The sequence below is a fragment of the Lutzomyia longipalpis genome, chromosome 3 (genome assembly GCF_024334085.1).
Source record: "Lutzomyia longipalpis isolate SR_M1_2022 chromosome 3, ASM2433408v1".
NCBI lineage: Eukaryota > Metazoa > Arthropoda > Insecta > Diptera > Psychodidae > Lutzomyia > Lutzomyia longipalpis.
This window is the reverse complement of record NC_074709.1, coordinates 11,077,190-11,096,516: the sequence shown is the minus strand read 5'-3', so window position 1 is coordinate 11,096,516 and position 19,327 is coordinate 11,077,190. Positions and strand designations below refer to the sequence as shown.

Genomic DNA, 19,327 nt, shown 5'->3' with positions numbered 1-19,327 from the left:
TAAACATTTAAAACTTCCTCTATTCTAGAATTTTGTGGAATGAAAACTTTCATGAAATTTATAATAGAAAGATTAGTAAAACGGGCATTTGAAATTCAAAGAAAATTGAATTTCCCATAAACGGAAAATGTGTGGCGAAGAAGTTAAATCGATAATTCGCTGCTCGGCCGGTTTTCCATCATTCTCGTTTCGGAAAATTTTCATCTTTTCACCCCAAAATCAAGCATTTCCCGCGGGTTGTGTCACACAAAAAGCATCCGAGGGACCCCAAGTGTGGGTTTGTGGTCCATTAGGGGTGGAAAAGTGTCCAATTCGGGGGTGTGAAGGTAGAGAAACAAAAAGGTGTGTGTGGTGGAAAATGTTCGTGCAAGGAGTTTCCGTGTGAAGAAAAGCCAGCAAACTGGAGTACTTCGAAATGCAGACATTGCGTAAGAAAACAAGTCCCTGCAAATGTGAGTGTGTTTTCCTTGTTGACTTTTCACGAAAATCCTACAAATCACCACAAAGTACCAAAAAAAAATCACAAATTTTCCTGAATTTTTCATTCGTGCACCTTCGCCATGATTCGCGTGGGATTCGTGCGAAACAGTGACGTCACTGATTGCAACACCCCCGCAGTCGCGGAAATTTATTACAATTTGTTTTGTTTTTATCGCGAGGGCGAGGAAATGTCCCGCTGATTTTCTTTTTCTTTTTTGTAAAGTTTTCTTTTCAGGATTTCTTTCAAATAATTTCATGAAACTCTATGAAATCTTTTATTTTTTTTTAACTCTTTAAATTTTTAATCAAAAAATAAAATTCTTTGAAATCTTAAAAAAATACTTCTGAAACATTTCACAGAAAACATTTGAAAATTTCATGCGCATTTTGCAAACCTAATACAAGAGGCCTGTGACGTCGTTGGGAAGAAAGAAGAAGAAGTGAAGAAGAAAATATATTATTTTGTGAATTAATTTGACCTCACTGCGGAAAGTGGTCAGAAGAGGAGAGATCTCGTGCAAACAGAGCAAGTATTGGTGGTGAAAGTGACGGAGAAACAATGAGGGTTGTGGCGTAGTAATTTGGCCGGAAAAGCAGAAAGCAGGATGCCCGTGAATCAGGAAGTGCAGAAAAGTAATGATTGAAGAGTTCAGGGAACTTCCTTCTGTAAACTAATGCACCGCTCACTTGACACACAATCACACACCACAGATTAGCAGAGATTGATTGCATAAAAGGAGTCTAATCAGTTTGCTGTGAGAAGAACTTCCGCAATTTATCTTTTCTTCTCTTTTCTTCCCTGATAGACCGTAACGATCCGGGGAGATTCTTTGGTGATGGCGTGAGCTTCAAGGCAAAACTCATAGGGATTCTGGAAGTGGGTGAGGCTCGTGGTGATCGGATGTGCCAGGAAGCCCTTCAGGTGAGTTTGCTGACTCTATAGAATAGTAAATGTTTTGTGGTCGATTCCAATAATTGATTTGCTTCCTTTTGTGCCTGGGCAGGACCTCAAAATGGCCATTAGGGCTGCTGGGGAGCACAAGCAGAGAATCACAATTCACGTGACCATCGATGGGCTTCGTTTGCGGGACGAAAAGACCGGTGATTCCCTCTACCATCATCCTGTCCACAAGATTTCCTTCATTGCCCAAGATATGACGGATTCCCGGGCATTTGGCTACATTTTCGGCTCCCCCGACAGTGGGCATCGCTTCTTTGGCATTAAGACCGACAAGGCGGCCAGTCAGGTGGTTCTGGCCATGCGTGATCTCTTCCAGGTGGTCTTTGAGCTGAAGAAGAAGGAAATTGAGCTTGCACGCCAGAACATACAGAGTAAAACCATCCATGAGCATCATCCCATCACGCTCACGCGCACCGTGGACACGAGTAGCTACGGCAAGAGTCACGAGATGTCCGGTGCAGCCAGTAAGAGTGCCATTAGACCTGAGGTGAGTCATTTACACAACATTCCAGCGACGGTTTCATCCCAAAGGCCATTAATGGCAGCCCAAAAACTCATTTTGCTATCTCCCCAAGCAATTGCTGGCAATTATTAAATTATATTATTGCGGAAAATAACTCCCTCAATGTTTCAAAAGATAAAAAAAAGAACTTCTCAAATTGAATTTTGAGAGTCAGAAAAAAAACACCCAAAAACATGCCTTGAGGTTCTTTTCTTTTCATTAGCACTACATTGGTGGTGTTATCACAGTCGATAGCACCTCTAGTTTGTACATAGCATTGGGCAGCAAATTGGGAGATTAGTGGAATTTATGGAATGCATAAATAATGCTTCTCCGGGTCTTTCCCATTCGTAGCGCTGTGTAAAATCATTAAAATTTACAGAGAGGAGTTAATTACTTGAGGGAATTGGGCCACTTGGGAATGTTATGGAATTAATAAAATAAAGCTTCTTTAGTGGAAAATAGTTTTCTTGATATGACTGAATTTAAAATGAGATTTCTTATCAGAGTTGCAATAAACTATGACCTATTGTTGAATAAGAATGCGGTTCAATAGTTTTTGGCCTTCTTTAGAACGTAAATTGTGTGGGTTGTATACTTTTAGGCTGATTTAGAGCTTAAAGATTTTTTTTTAAACAATTCTTGGAACATTTTTTCGGAACTTCTAAAACATAAATTATCTAGAAACGTTCTTCAAGAATTTATGAAAGTAAACAAAAATCTAGATACCCTTATTTTTGAATTTAATAAAATAAAAAAAAAAGTTTTTGTAGCGTTCTTTAAGAGTTCTGAATCCTTAAAAATATTCCTAAAACGTTCTTCAAAAATTTATGAATGTAAAATTTTCTTGAACAAGATTCTTTCAAAAATGTTTAATATAAATTAATTTTTTGGAATAATTTATTTGGAGTTCTGGACCGTAGAAAACTTCTGAAAATGTTTCAGGAACTTCTGGGGCAATAACAAATTTCTAGAAACGTTTTAGGAACTTCTCGACTAATAAAATAAAATTCTAGGAATCTTAATTCAGAATTGCTATATTGTTAAAAAATCAAGTAAAACTTGTCTAAAACATTTCTAAAACACTAATGAATCTAGAAACTTTTTTGGTCGGGAATTTTAAAAACAAATTTCTGGCAGCGTTGTTTAAGAGTTCTGGATCCTTAGAAAATTCTGGGAATGTTTCCAGAACTTCTGGATCAATAATAAAATTCTAAGAACGTTTTTCCAGGAATTTCTTAAATCTTAATGAAGCAAGAAACGTTTTTTGTTTAAAAATTGTTTAAATAAATGAACTAGCTGTGTTCTCAAGGAATTCTGGAACCTAGAAAAATACTGGAAACCTTTTTTAGAGTTTCTATCGTTTAAAGGGAATCTAAAAACAATTCATGAGCTTCTGGAATGAAAAAAAGGTCATAAAACATTGTTTGAGAATTTAGAACCAAGAGAAAAATTCTGGGAACGTTTTACGAGCTTCTATTATCGATTTAAAAACAAACTAGAATCGTTTCTGAAGTTTCTGGAACGAAGAAAAAGTATTAAAACGTTCTTCGGGAATTTAGAGCGAAGAAAATAATTCTGGAAACGTTTTTAGTAATTCCTGGACTGATAATTTCTGGAAATGTTCTTTAAGGACCTCTGGATCGTTTAATAATCTAGAAAAGCTTTTCCAGATTTTTTTTCTAGAACATTTCTAAAACAGTAATGAATGTAGCAGGGGGTAGACAAAGCCCTTTTTTACCCGAACACAGCAAATAATGGCGGACGGTTTGCAGAGAAATTAAAGGAAGAAAATGACGTCACTTTATTTCCAAAAAGTGCATCAAAATGTTTAAAATCAGTTTTAGTGCATTAATCTTCGTGAGACACCCCTCAAAAGCTATCAATCGATAGAATATTAAATTATCTATCCAGTGGTGGTGGATTTTTTCAGATTGAAGCATTTTCCTGGGTGTCTCAGCGAGTGAGCAGTGAATTCCTATGGAAATAGAGTATTTGTCTACCCCCTGGAATGTAGAAACATTTTTGTTCAGAAATTTTAAAGATAAATTTTAAAGATAAAGATAAATTAAAGATAAAGGCATCGTTGTTTACGAGGTCTGGAACCTTAGAAATATTCTGGAAAAGTTTTCTGAACTTCTGGACCAATAATATTTTTTTTAGAAACATTTTTCCAAGAATTTCTAAATCCTAACTGAAACTAGAAATGTTATTTATTAAAATATTGTTTAAATTAATGAAATATTAGTGTTCTTTAGACTTTGTAGAACCTAGAAAAATTCTGAAAACATTGAAGAAACTTCTTGATTAGCAATAAGATTCTGGGAACGTTTTTAAGGATTTCTGGACTGATAATTTCTGGAAATGTTCATTAAAAATTTTTAGAACGTCTAAAAATCAAAAATCATCTCAGGAACTTTTAGAATTTGATTTTCCATCAAAACCAGCTGAAGAATTTCTTCAGAATTTTATATAAATCCTTTAATAAAATTCCGAAGAAGGCCTAAAACTTTTAAACTTCCCGACAATATTATTTAGTATTTTCAAGCAACAGATCATACATTGAAAATTAGAAAGAGAAAAATCACAGCTAAAAGAGAAGAAGCACAGCAATAGGAGAGATCACATAAAATCATTAATTAAGAAAATAAAATTATTTATTTCGCGTAAAAAAAAAAGCTTTCTCCGGAATCAGTGGCAGATTTGGTGGATTTGGAGCAAGAGTTGAGTTCCATTCAGCGTGGTATAACGCAAATGGAGAGAATAACGCCAAATGAGGTGCCATCAAAGTCAGTGGACAGTGAGGATCCATTTGGGGATTCATTTACTAAATTTCCGGTAAGTCTTGGAGGGGAAAAAAATCCCTGCAGAGAAAATAAAGTTTTTCCGCTAATTTCCATAATTTATTTGGGGGTTCAGCATCAATCATACAATTTACTGCCACCACCGGAATCTTCGCGATCGCGTCATTCTAAACCCCTTAAACCCCCCACGGAGGAGAGAGTGGAGGAGAAGCTTTCATCTGCTGGGCAGACGAGTAATGAGGATTGGATTGCAGGAGAGGCAGAAGCGGTGTTTGAGGAGCCAAAGGCAGTGCCAGCAGCAGATGATGGGGCGGAAGAGAAGGGATTTGAGGAGGCATTGATAACTTCCACGAGTACTGGGAGTAATTTGGGTGGCAATGATGGGCTGTCGAAGTTCTCTGATGCATTTACGGATCTCGATCCATTGGGTACAGGACGTACTAGGCCGTATGTGGATAAGAAATTCTTCTTTCAGGACCTAAAGAATCCCCCGAAGAAGGTTCTGCGGGAGCTTTCGGGCCCTGAGGTGGGATTTGCAGCGACTTTCTCGAGTCTCGGTGGCAGTGGGGGGCCCGTAGATGGGGAAGAGAGTAGGGTGGTGGTGGCTCATGATAGTGGGATTAGTGACATTGATCTCGCCATGTTTGAATCCGTGCATCCGGTGCAGGAGAAGAGGGATGATGTGAATCGGAGTGGCGGCGATGGCGGAAAGACTGATGATGCGAAGGAAATTGCTGATCCCTTCGCAAAGGGACACATTGATCCCTTTATGGATGATGAGGACTTTGCCAAGGTCACCATTGATCCCTTTGACTTCTCCTTCGGCGATCGCAAGTCGAGCTTTTCGTCCAAGACCAACACAACAACAGTATTGCCTGATACCAAAATCTCAGCTGAAGACACGAAGATGCCGCCGCAGCAGGATGATGAGGCGCGCGATGGGGTGTTCAATGGGCCCCTTCAGGTGTCCCTGCCGCCGGAGAGTTGGCCATCGTACATGGGTGGCCCCAAGAAGGTGGATCGTCAAAATTCCGATTCACCCACATCGGCGTCCGCCATCATCCGGAATCGCCCGAGTGTCTTCAAGCAGAACACCGTGGATGTGATTAGTAGCATAAGTTCGAAGAAGATGATGAAGCCACATCTCTTTGGGCAGAAATTCTCAAAGCGCGACTCAAATAGCATAAACATGCGTCGTCTGCAGGAGTCCGATTCAATGAGTGAGACGGAAACAGCTCCGGAACCGCCACCACGTCCGGATGCGTCGCACGTTGAGCCACCACCACTGCCGCCAAAGAAGCAATTTGGGGATATTGTCATTCGTCCGAGTTCCCGGACATCTGGGAGTCGTGAGAGGTACGACTATGTGCTGGGGAAAGGCACAAAGGCATCCAATGCAGGTGCCCCACCCCTTCCGCTACCATCTCGTCGTGTTGGGCGCTCAGATGGGAACTACCCGGGCCCCGGGAGGCCAGAGAAGAAGCCCACAGATGATGAGGATTACCTCACGCCACTTCCAAAGAACGACATGCCGATTCTTTTGCCACCACCTCAAGCAAAAAGCGGCACAAAGACACGCGGGAGGAAGATTGAAACGGTTGAAGTGAGAAGTGCCCCGGTGAAAGCAGAGAAAGCCCCCACGGAGGCCCCACCAGTGCTTCCGGACATTACACTGAGCCAACTTCTAACGCTGGGAATTGATGAGCTTGCGACAAAACTCAATGTTCCCGTAACGAAACTCAGCACAATGACCCTGGTGGAGCTGACAACGTACTTGTCGGACTTTCTGGAGAATGCCAAGAAGACTCCACCCCTGGGGGCCCCACAGCAGCCAGCACCACCACCACCGGCAGCTGTTTTCAAGGTGAACTTCGACCAGAAGAACGATGATCAGCTGTTTGTGGCAAAATTCGATGACGATGAGAATTTTGGCACGCAGACTTTCGTGGCAAACTTCGAGGGGGTTGACATAAAGCCCCCGCAGCCCATTCTGCAGATGTCCTCCGTGGATAGGTATGCGGTGTTCCGGGAAATAATGGATACCGTGAGTAAGGATGAGGATACCCCGGAAGATAGGGAAGAGGATAAATTCGAAGATACTCTGGAGAGAATTAGTCCCATTGCAACGGTTGAGAGTTCCCCGGAAAGTGGTCAGGAGGGGGGTGGTGGTGGGATGTTTCCACCCACGAAGATTGATACAAAAATCACGGAAGCTATTGCACAGGCCAAAGATCGCTATGCTGCCCTGAGGGATATAATTCTCGTTGAAGATCTCTTCGATAGAGCTCCAACGTCTGCCACGGTGGTGACGTCGCAGCTCTCAGATGGGGAGGATCAGCAGCAGCAGCAGCAATCGGGTGAATTGAAGGAGGAAGAGGAAGATCACGAGGAAATGGGTGAGCAGCAGAAGAATGGAGGAATGCCCTCACTGCTGGATGCAACAATACCCGCAGTGAGCAGTAGTAGCCTCACAGGTGGGGCAAAGGATGATCTTGAGATTGATGAGCTGATGAATAGGGCAATTTCGAATCTCTCCCTCGACAGTCGATTGTCTCCGTCAAAATCTCCCGTGGCTGCCACAGCCCAGAATGCTTCCACATCACCGATTCGTTTGCAACAAACCACCCCGATTCTCCCACAAGCGAAATCCCCAACGCTGCAAACTACAGCGCCATCCCATCAGCCTGTTGAGCACCCGGCCAAGACTACAGTGACGGACATGTCAACGTCTCCGATTCCCATTCAGAAGTCCCCTGTGGCGCGATCACCACTGCAACGGTCACCACTGACGAAATCCCCCATTGATGGTCTAGTCATGCAACAGGGATCAACGGCGAAGTCTCCCACCATCCCACAATCTCAGGGTGTCAGCAATATCCTCGAAACTCATCGGCAGTCTGGCTCTCTGAGTGACGTGGTTTGTGCATCGTCACCAGACATCGACAGAAGTGAAGGTAAAAATTCATTTTTACCCGAAAAACGCAAAAATTAAGCTTGAAAAGAAAGAAATTTAAAAGATTTTATTAAATGATAAATTTATTTATCTTGCAGATGCCCAAAAAGGGAAACCAACACCAGTTAACAGCGACTCTTGGGCTGTCTTTGATGCTCCATCTGAAGATAAGGAACCCCAAGCAAGGAGCCCACGAGGTGAGGAATAAATGAGACAATTTATAAAAGTTTATTTTCATTTTCTTTGTGTTTTAATAATTTTCATTTAATTCAATTAAAAATAATTAAAGATTTTTGTAATGTTGGAGATTCGGTCAATTTACAATGTTGTGGGAGTCAAACGCGGGATCTCACCCTTAGAAAATACTCTTTTATTACTTCTGCGACGTTTCGGAGCTTTATTTCTCCTTCCTCAGGCTCTGCGGAGAAATAAAGCTCCGAAACGTCGCAGAAGTAATAAAAGAGTATTTTCTAAAGGTCAGATCCCGCGTTTGACTCCCACAATAAAGATTTTTGCTTTTAAATTAAAAATTTGAAGCCTTAAAATCGTCTTTGGGTGTCAAATATTAAATTTGAGGTCATTTAAAAAGAATTAAAAAACAAAATAACATTTCAATAATTTTCTTTGAACGGCTTTAAAAAGTTTTGACTGGAAAGTTAATTTAAGTGGTTGAATCTGTTAAAAATCTTTTCTTTTCTTTTCTAACAAGTTAAAAGTTGTTGTAAGATTTTGACAGTTAATGTTTTTAAATCTTTCTGTTGATGAAAAAGAAAATTAAAGAATTTGTTGTTCCAAAAAAGAGTCAGAAAGATCTTTAAAAAGCTCCAGAAATTCAATTTTCACATAAATCACGAATAAAGAAAGAAACAAATTGTGATAATCCTTTAAAATCATTTTTTTTAATCATTGGAGGATTTTGCTGGACAAAGTGGCCAATTCGACATTTTTCAATCGTCGCAGAATTAAAATCTATTTAACATTTCGTACTAAGGGAAGTTCAATTACTTCAAGATCGTCGAAAGAAAACTTGAAAAAATATTTTCTTTTTAGAGAAAATCAAGGACAAACTTTTGAGGTTAGAAACCTCGATCCTCAACGAATTGTCGAATTGACGAATTGACGAATTGTAAGAAAATAAATAAAAGATTTTGATCAGAATCGACCCTAAAATTTAATTCTCTTAAAGAAGATTTCTAAGATTCGTTAATATTTTTTTAAATTGTTCTATAAAAGAAAAACAAAGAATTTGTTGTTCAAAAAAAATAGAAAGATCTTTGAAAATCTGTAGAAAAAAAAAAGATTCTCTAAAAAATGTCAAAAAGTCTTAATAACTGAAGAATTGTAAAAAAAAAAAAAAAGAAAATAAAAGATTTTTGTCAAAATCTATCTCTAAAACTCTAAAAATATCTAAAAAGAAATCTCTTGAAGAGCTCAAACGTTAAATTAAGAAACTTTTAAAAATATTTTTCTTTAAACTTTAATTTTAAACCCCAAAGATCCCTCAAAGAATGGCGAGAGTCCGTGCTCATCGGATAAGGATGATTGGAAGGGTGAAGGAGATTTTGGGCGTCGTTGGCCCCCACGTGGGCACACCTCGTCATCGTCGCGTGATGTCAGTCCGTGGGATGAAGACACCCCAGCAGCTGACTACCGCCGACGACCACCTCTTGCCACGGATCGTCATGGGCACTACATGCGTCACGGCAGACGGATGAATTCGTGCGATGAGGACTACGAGTAAGTATAGATGGGGCGGGAGAATGCACAAAAGGGAGGGCCGAAGAGGAACGAGAAGAAAGTTTTGGTTGTTGTTCTTGCAACAGGTACGAAATGGAGTTCAACAAGAAGCGCGAACGGCGCCCCAAGATGCCCATGACACGCAGCCGGGAGACATTCGAGGGTGCCGATGGGGCGTGGTATCATGCAGATCCCCACAATTGGTCCCCCACGGAGGATGATGAGCGTCCACGGTCGTTCGATCGCAGCTCATACGAACGCAGCACGTATGGGCCGCCGTATGAGAAGCGGGAACACAAGAGCACCTATCCGGGACGTGGGTATGACAAGAGGAAGTACTACGGGGGCGGCGGCTCCTACGGGCGGGGGGATTATGACTTTGAGGCGTACGACGATGCTGAAGCTTACGAAATGGCACGCGGAAAGGCATCGCGGAAGGACTATGTGGATGTCTTTGAGGCTGGCACAGCTGCGGGGGCATTTGAACGGAGCAGTAGTCGCGATCGTATCAAGCAGCGAGACTACTACTACGATCGCAAGAGCTTCGATCGCGAGAGTGGAGAGTCCTACGACAGTGGTTGCGGCGGAAGGTTGAGTCAACGGGAATTCAGCGCACGCGATGCAACGTACGGGAGTCTGGAGATGATGAGGGATGACTACATCGATCGTACCAGGTATGATTTTATTTATTTATTTATTTTTCTCAAAGAGTTTTTAAAGAAAGATCGCGGAGAAAAAAAAGAAAGAAAATATTCGAATTTTCCCCTCAGACGATTTTTGGGGATTTTTTTTTATTTTCACATCATTTTATTGGAGGGAAAACGGAGGGCAAAGAAGTCCTTTCAGGGCTTGGAAAGGTGCTCACGTCCGTAGTAGTCATAGTGGGGGACATTGTACCACCAATTAGATCCCTCAGAATGATGATCAACATGATGATTGTTCGCATTTGCATGATTTTCGTGTTCGTGCTACAAGAAAAAATCATTCAAAAATTAACAAAAAAAAAAGAAACAAATAAAAGAGAAACAAATTTATATATTTTTCACAAAATAAAAACAAATTTTAAAGGATATTTCATTCAAATTTGATCCTTGGAGAGAAAATTCTTCGTTTGCCACAGATTTGACGTGTACTGATTTATATAATCATGCGAAAGTCCACCACCACCGTTGTGAGTGCTCAAACGTCGATGTTGTGAGCTTGGAAAGGTTCTTGTTGCATGAACTTCGTGCTACAGATAGAATTTTTTGTTCTTCTTCACTTTCACTGAATATTTTGCACTAAAAAGAATTAGAAGAAAGATTTTTATCAAACTCACCGAAGCTTGAATGTGAACTTGATGGCCACGATGGTGGTGCCGAGCAGCACAAGCTGCCATAAGAATGGCTAAAATCACAAAGAGAATCCTCATAGTTGGAGTGCAGCTGTATGACTGACGACTATTCCCAACTGCGGGATGTTTTATTAATCGTTCAAAGAGATTTTTCATTCACTGCAAAAAGTTTGTTGTCAGCAAAATTCGTGCGATAAGAGATGATCGTGATGAATGGATGGGAGTTCAATAAATTATTAATAATTCCACAGAGAGTTTGTGCAATAATAATAAATCTTACTTCATCGTCAAAATGCGAATCTTTTAAAATTGAGGTAAAAATCATAGTGATGGTCGTTGAAATGGAGCAATAATTTATTTGAATTGAAGTGAAGTGAGGAAGTTGAAGTGAAATTCATTTTATTGTGTGCTCAAATTGGTGAAGATTTAATGAAGAGTCTGTGTGTGAAGGTTACTGGTGGTTGTTGCAAAATTTCTTCGCATTTTTGTGGAATAAAACATCTTTTTGTGAGAAAAGAAGAAAATCCAGGTAAGCAGTAATCTAAATTCTGTATGACAACATTTAGTATCTACCTGTCTTTGGACACTTTAAGGATCAAGAACCCTTTCCATAGAATTAAAAGAGGAAGATCTGAATAATTTGATTTACTGTGAATTGTTAATGATTAGAAAAGTAATTTTTGTAATTTGATCCAAGAGCCTGAAAATTGTTCAAAATAATTTATTCAATTACATAATTCTTCAAAAGAAATAAAGAAATTTTGATCTTTTATTGCAAATATTTCTTACAGAGCATAAGCTGCAGCATTTAAGGGGAGTCTCTTTTGAGAGCTGGTGAAATTAAATATTTTTATTTTTCTTGGGGTTTTTCTTAAACTCGGTTTTCAAGTGTTGGTGACATTTAAAGACTTAGCATTAAAGAGTAAGAAAATCGTTTTCCGCCATCTTAGATGCGACGCCATCTTGAGATTTTCCTCAAAACACAAAGGTAGGTTTTTCTCAGGATCTACTGGATGGATTTTGATGGGGTAAAAAGCAAATTAAAGAGGAAATACCAGTGCAAATTTTGATGTACCAGAATTTTGAATTTCCACTCTGGGGCTGAGAAAAGTGGAAAAATGTGACTTTTGTTCACAAGTTTTTGACATTTTTGCACTTTTCTCAGCCCCAGAATGGAAATTCAAAATTCTGGTACATCAAAATCTGCACGGGTATGTCCTCTTTCATTTGCTTTTTACCCCATCAAAATCCATCCAGTAGATCCTGAGAAAAACCTACCTTTGTGTTTTGAGGAAAATCTCAAGATGGCGTCGCATCTAAGATGGCGAAAAGTGATTTTCTTACACTTCAATAACTAGGCTACAAATGTAACCATCATCGGATATCCAAGTTTAAGAAAAACCCCAAAAAAATGACAACATTAAAAATGTGTAAATTCTAATAGATTTCCCAAGAGACCCTCCTTAAGGTTATTTTTGAAGTAAAAAAATGAGAATAAAACAAACAAAGAACTCAATTTTGACAACTTCTGCAAAAGAATAGAAAATTGATTATTATAAGAAAAAGTTTTTTTTAGTAGAATCAAGACAGATTAGACGGCATAATTAAAAGATTTTAATCAGATTCATTCAAATATTCTTTAGCTATGTATTCTTATACATTTACATGTGCAAAAAGTACTCTAACGTTTCAATGCATACCGATAGCCCTCTACTACTTTTTCCTTGCAAAAATTCATTTTTTATTTCAATTTTTTTTTTGGAAAAAACTATTGAAAGCTTTGAAATATAACATTGAAAAGAATAAATCTTATTTTTATCATGAAATTATTATAAGATTCTATTTCTGCAAATAGGGGCTCAATTTTTACGACCTCCACTATAAAGAAATTAATTTCATAAATTCAATTGAATTTACTTCCCTTCCAGATACTTGTCAGCTGAGAAAACACGAAGTTTGAGGAAGGGAATGCGTAGAAGTACTGAAGATGATGGGTATGAGCAGGATTCAGACGGGGACATGGGAACACGTCGTCCGGGTGATACAAGGAGTCTCCAGCGTCCCCCGCAGGGTGGTGTGCCGAGACCGAGGAAAAGTAGTGGATCATCACCGTGGGATGGGGAGGATCTCACACCAACGGGGCAGGTGGTTAAGGCACCATCAGTGGCCGCATGGAAGCGTCCAGCGAGTGCAAGTGAATCCGAGAGGCGTCTTGCGGAGAATAGGCGAATGCTGAGCCACGCCACAGCGCTCTCGGGGTCCGACGGGGAGAAGGATAGGCGCTTTAGGAAGAAGACACGTGTCCGTGGGAAGGATGTCGATCCACGGGTCAATTATGCATCACTCCGGTATACACGGAGTGGCGGTAGGAGTGATGATTACTATGATTTTGATGATGTGCGTGCGCAGGAACCCGAAGGGTCCTACTACAGCATGACGAAGCAACAATTCTTCAAGAGTTCCACCCCAAGGTCAGAGACACGTTCAATGGGGGAGACACTGCGTGGGCAGGAGTCGTCGGAGAGGCGTTTCAAGAAGCATCGTGAAGCGTATTTCGATGAAGTCGTCCCACCGGTGGCGGAGGGGAAGTTTGTTGGGCAGCAACCGCAGAAGTTTGCAACATTCGACGAGGGTGCCCTGAAGGCAGCAAAGGGGCACTATAGGCGTGAATTTGACTTTGAGGAATACGAAGATACACCCCGAAGTACGACAAGTAGCAAATTTAACTTTGACGAAGAGCAGGGATTTGAGAGTGACTTCAATTCACCGTCAAATGGGAAATCCTATCGTTTCTCAAATGATTTCTCCGACTCTAAGGAGTCCCCGCGTCCCCACACCGCCGGGGGGACGTATTCATTTGATTCCGGTGGCTTTAGTACGCCGTCAAATACAAAATTGCGCTTCGATGAGAATGTTCAGCACATGTTTGAGGATGATTTCAGCAAAGCTGAGCTGAGTGGGGAGAATGAGGATCAATGGAGTGCTGAATTGCCGAAGAAATCACTCAAAGTTACGGCAAATCGTGGGAATATGGAGCACCTCAAGAAATCCGAATCAGTTAATATTTTTGCAAAGAAAGTCGATGATCCCTTTGAGGATGATGACTTCTTTGCAGAGGTGGAAAAGGACGAGGGGAAGAAGAAGAAGAAGGAGACAGCGTGCAAGTGGGAGAAGAATTTTGCAAATTTCGACGACAATATCTGATGCCCACGCATTGGGCGGGAGCCGGAGCAGCGTACGGGGAAGAAGATGCGCACCAGCTTGAAGCTAATGCAGAAGATCTTAACCATTAAATACACCCTCGACAGCATTTTGCGTCACAAAGTCAAATACAGAATTTTGTAATTTTTAAATGAAAACAACATTTTAAAAAAATATTTCGTATTATACATTTTTGAAGAAGTGAAAGGAGAATTAAGAACCACCCTGTGTGGGGAAGATAAAATAATTCCAGCAATATTTCAGTGAAGATTTTAATAGATAAATGAAAGAAGAAGAAAAATCTCTTACTTAGCCATCCTATCCTTGCTGATCTTTTTATTTTTTTATTATTTCCCAACAAAAGGATGTGAAAAGAACGTTTTTTTTAAAAAGGAAAATACTCGTGATTTTAACAAGAAGCCGCATTTTAATCCGATATAGAACAAAACTAATAATAAATATTAATATTAATTAATCAAATCTTCAATGCATTATAATCCGTGATAAAAGTTTTCTTTTTCTCATGTTTTGCCATATTTGCAATATTTTTTTTTTCAGAAAAGATATTTTTTGTGGTTTTTATAAAATAATAATCTTTTGTCTCTCAAATTCAATTTTTTTTAAAAATAATTTTTTAGTTGTTTGTTTGTAAAAATTAAAGAAAGAAAAAAAGAATGAATTAAAAGAAATAAGTATGATATTTTTTTTTAGATATTTGTAAATAACAATTAATTGTGTAAAGAAGAAGAATTGTGAACAAAAAAAAGTATACACGTTTTAATAACAAAAAAAATACTCCTTTTTCCGTTGTTGAATGCAAAATATAAATTTAAAAAAATGCCCTAATTGAATAACCAAAAAATACTTAAAAAAAACAAACTAAACGTTTCCAATCTATCGTGTTTGATATTTGTGTTATATTTTTCATATTTAAAAAAAGAAATTTTAAAGAACAATTTTAAGAACAAAAAAATACTTTATTTTATTCTCATGAAAATTCTTTGAAGAAAAAAAAATGATACCAAAAAACGTAGATATTCAATTAATAAAATTCAATTACATGTAAATTGCATTGGCTTTCGATAATGGAATATTTTTGTTAGTTGTATATCACAAAATGATCAAAATTTCAATGAATAAACAATTATTGTAGAAAAAACTGAAGGTTGTTTCGATTTTTAATGTTTGAAGCTTGTGGTGCAATGGGTAAAGCATTCGCGTTAGCATCCAAAAGGTCACAGGTTCGAGTACGAAGGATTTTACTTTTTTCTCTTTGTGAATGAAGTACATAATTTTTTTTGAAAGCTTTCTGGCTCTACTGTTAATTTTAGAGTAAATCTGACTGATTTTTTTACAACTAATTACCCCGGTTTCCCCTATAAAAGAACATTAATTTTATCACGCACAAAAAATTTTTTTGAGTCTGATTTTTCTTTTTTTTCTTGTTCATATAAATTGGAAAAAAAAAGATTTTAGCAAAGTCCTTGACCCTGTCAAACTATGGTGTAACAAATTGACTAAATCCCATGTAACATTTTGTGACCACCAGAGAGCTGATTTGGTCACACAACGTTCTGCCGACGTAACCTTTACGTCGCCTTGTTACCAACCGATATGGTAGCGGCTGCGACGTCGCTGTTACGAAACCTTTACGTCACAAAAATTACCATGAAAACATTTTTGTGCAAATTGTACAAAATTTTCACATTTCTAATGCAATTTTTCTTGTAAAAATCATAAAATGAGAAAATATGAATTACCAATACAAATTATCCTCAAAAATACTTCAATAATTTAGTTTTTTATCAAAATAGAACATTTGGTCATTTTTGCGACTAATTTGGTAATCTTGTGACGTCGTGAACAAATGGTAGGCATAACGTCGCAATATGGTCGCGCGCAACGTCGCCGTGACCACACTCTCAATGACCTATTGTTACCTTGCAAAAACTGACTAAATATTTAATTATTTCATCAAATAACCTGCTAGATATTCATTTTATAGAAGAGCAAGGATAATTCAATGCATTGGTTGGCATAAAAATGATAAATTATGCTAAAAATAATGAAGCATACCCCATGGTAACATTTGTGACCAATTTGGTAATCTCGCGACCTCATGAATGCATGGTAACCGAATGGTCATATTGCGACGTAACCGCGACCACACTCGCAATGGAAGATTGTTACCTTCCCAAAATAGCCCAAATATTTAATTATTTAATCAAATTACTTGCTCTATCTTCATTTTATGGGAGAGCAAGGATATTTTAGTGGATTCGTGGGCGTAAATATAGCTAAAAATGCATAAAATCATAAGATGTATTCGTTGGTAATTTTCGCGACCAATTAGGTAATTTTGCGACGTCGCGTTATTACGTAGCGATTACCTCGCGGCAACGTCCCCAAAAATGTAAACAATGGGAAGCTTCACATAAATAGGGAATTTCCCAGCGAATTTTCTTCTAGCTGTGGACAAATATGAGGTAGCATAGAATCCAGAGTATCTGGATCAATGTTTCATGGCATTACATGGCATGCATTGCTGGAAATTAGCAAGAAAATAGATCAATTTCTTCTTCTGAAGACAGAAATTGAAAATCTTTGACATGAAATGTCACCGAGTTTTCTCATTGCACCCAGCAAAAGAACTTTCGCCGACATTGTCTGCGGAATTTCAGGACAATGTATTGGACAAATCTAATATTTATTATTAAAAAATTAAAAAATATATTTTTAATAGCTTCTTAAAGAAAAAAATACTTAAAAATCATTATAAGTGAAAAAAAAATATTAAAAAAAAAATAATTTGGCTCTAAACAAAAATAATAAATGAACTCGATTTTATTTCACAAAATTGTTTTACATTACAAAAAATATATAAAAAAATATAATAAAAATCCAGAAAAAATATTCTTAGATTATGGTGCATTTTAGTAGAATTTTTTTTAAATTTTCCGAATCTTTTACTGATACTTGGGGAAAATTCGGAAAAGCAGCCAGAAAAACTAAGCACCACATTCTTCTGTTCACTAGCGACGTTTCGGCAATATATTTAATTGCCATCTTCAGGCTCTATTGAAATACAAAGGTAAATTACAGGTCAGGCTCACGGAAAAATACAAAATTATTTAAAATCTCTTTCACAAGCGCAGCAAAAAACTTACAGAAACAAGTATGTAGCACTATGTCATAGAAAACAGGAGGAAAAGTTGGAAAAACCAACATTGAACACGACAAAACTGTGAGCATCTCTTGGAGAAAACATTAAAATTCTTACATTAAAATGCTAAATACAAAAAGCTGCGAAATCAGACGGATTTCCAGCAATCTTTCCATTGCGCAAGTCGCAGAGTCACTGAGTGGCCGAAATTGGCTCACAGTGAACCAAAGCATCCAGCGGGATCTGCGATGCCTCCATGTATGTGTGCGTGTGTGTGTGACAAAGAGCAATGCTCACAGTTTTGTCGTGTTCAATGTTGGTTTTTCCAACTTTTCCTCCTGTTTTCTATGACATAGTGCTACATACTTGTTTCTGTAAGTGTTTTGCTGCGCTTGTGAAAGAGATTTTAAATAATTTTGTATTTTTCCGTGAGCCTGACCTGTAATTTACCTTTGTATTTCAATAGAGCCTGAAGATGGCAATTAAATATATTGCCGAAACGTCGCTAGTGAACAGAAGAATGTGGTGCTTAGTTTTTCTGGCTGCTTTTCCGAATTTTCCCCAAGAAACATTCACAGCCGTAATGGATCCTTTCATCTTTTACTGATAGTTTCAATTTTAAAATAATCTTTTCTAATATTCCATAAGACACGAAACGCTATTTAAAGGTGATTTATATGTTTTCAATCTGTGAGTGTACTTCTTTTCTATATTATTTATTCGCTATTTAAAGGTTTCACTTTTTTGAAATGTTAATTTTGTTTATTTAATACATTTTTTTTAAATATTAATATTAATTTTGTATTAATAGCTTAAGATAAGTTTGAAGAAATGTAGGTAATAAAAGCAAAAGTGACGGAAAGTTTGGTCAAATTATGATTAAAAGTCAAAATGACGGTAAAGAGATATTAAATGACGGTAATTTCCTTAAGAGTTAAGGCGTAACCAAATTTTGTTTTTAAATTATCATTGGAAATTGTCAAACACTCAAGAAAATCGTTCTCATTTCCCGGAAAAGCGCTGAGAAATACATGAATTTTCCCGTTTTATTGGTGTAAAACATTTTGATTTTTTTTTCTTAATTTCTAGCTTTTCTAGTAAATTCCTTTCTATGTGAAATGAAAGCACTTTGAAAGCTTAACATTATATATTTAATCCATTTTCCTGCGAAGAAAACTCGCGAGATTCCGGCAGTGAACTTTTCTTTCGCTTCCTATTTCTCCAATATTCCACGTAACCAATTTTTATTTTCATTATTTTGTAGCATTTTTAATTCTCCTTCATTTAATAAAGCATTCGCAGAAGAAATCCGCTGGGAAAACTCGCTATTAAATAATTTACCAAAGCTAAAAGTACATTTTTGCGTTAGAAAAAAAAGAATTCCTCTCCAAACATAAGTGGAAAAAATTGTCCATCCTTTGCCAAATATAATCACTTTTATCTGTGATTCTTTCGAAGAAAAGAATAGCACAGCTTCTGTGTACCACCAATTTTTGTTCAAAATAACCGACACGTTTACCAAATATAAGGTGAAATTCACCATTCAGACAGTCTTCTTTTGTTCAGATTTTTAAAGAAAAGTTAAGATTTTTTAAGAAAAGTTAAGATTTCTTAAGTCAGACTGAATTTTAGACTAAATGTAATATTTTTTGATGATTTTTAAGATTTTCGATGTCTTAAGACCACCAAGAGCATTTTTTTTTTAAACTTAAGAAATAGAAAATTGTATTTACTTATCAATTTAAAACAAAGAAAATGCATTTTTGAGTGTACAAAGAAGATTGATTCTTTGAAGAAAGAATCACAGCTAAAATGTTACTTTTCAAGACAAATTCAAGTGTAGTAAGCTGTTTTTCTTTCATTTTTATAACTTTTTCTCGATAAAGAATTGAACATATTTTTCCAATTTTTTCCATCAGTTTATGAAAATTCTTGGTGGAAAATTGGGGGATTTTCACGTGAAAAACGCGAAAATTCGCTTTAAGCAAATCATCATGCACTGATAACAGTCTTAAGATTGTTTAAGCATTCTTAATACTTGCTTAAAGGGCACTGAATGATTCTGAAGAATTTTCCGGGGGTGTTTTGAGGAAAATCACTCTGGAAAATATTTTGGGAAAATTATTATAATTTTTAGCCGTGCTTTTGAGTGCCAGTTTGTTCTATTCTTTATCGGGAAAAAGTTATAAAAAT

General features: G+C 37.6%; 1 protein-coding gene and 2 long non-coding RNA genes across 7 annotated transcripts; 1 reads left to right on the top strand and 2 right to left on the bottom strand.

Annotated features, from left to right (window-relative positions):
• Positions 1-173: 173 nt before the first annotated feature.
• Positions 174-15,130, top strand: LOC129792075 (protein disabled). 5 transcript variants are annotated; one of them, XM_055830798.1, is made up of 9 exons: positions 174-428; positions 1,287-1,402; positions 1,485-1,928; positions 4,623-4,781; positions 4,863-7,701; positions 7,799-7,897; positions 9,197-9,437; positions 9,500-10,111; positions 12,699-15,130. In XM_055830798.1, the coding sequence occupies exons 1-9, from the start codon at positions 416-418 to the stop codon at positions 13,972-13,974; spliced, it is 5,799 nt and encodes a 1,932-aa protein (XP_055686773.1). In that variant the 5' UTR covers positions 174-415; the 3' UTR covers positions 13,975-15,130. The 5 variants fall into 5 exon arrangements, with proteins under 5 accessions (XP_055686773.1, XP_055686772.1, XP_055686770.1 ...); XM_055830797.1 differs by having other exon boundaries at positions 174-452; positions 9,524-10,111; XM_055830795.1 differs by having other exon boundaries at positions 174-452.
• LOC129792150 (uncharacterized) lies at positions 10,188-10,877 on the bottom strand. Its single transcript, XR_008750779.1, has 2 exons — positions 10,756-10,877; positions 10,188-10,405 (listed from the first exon to the last, which is right to left on the bottom strand). It is a non-coding gene; the product is annotated as an uncharacterized LOC129792150 (long non-coding RNA).
• Positions 15,131-16,994: 1,864 nt separating the features above from the next.
• Positions 16,995-17,422, bottom strand: LOC129792151 (uncharacterized). The gene is made up of 2 exons (XR_008750780.1): positions 17,139-17,422; positions 16,995-17,046 (listed from the first exon to the last, which is right to left on the bottom strand). It is a non-coding gene; the product is annotated as an uncharacterized LOC129792151 (long non-coding RNA).
• Between the last annotated feature and the right edge of the window lie 1,905 nt (positions 17,423-19,327).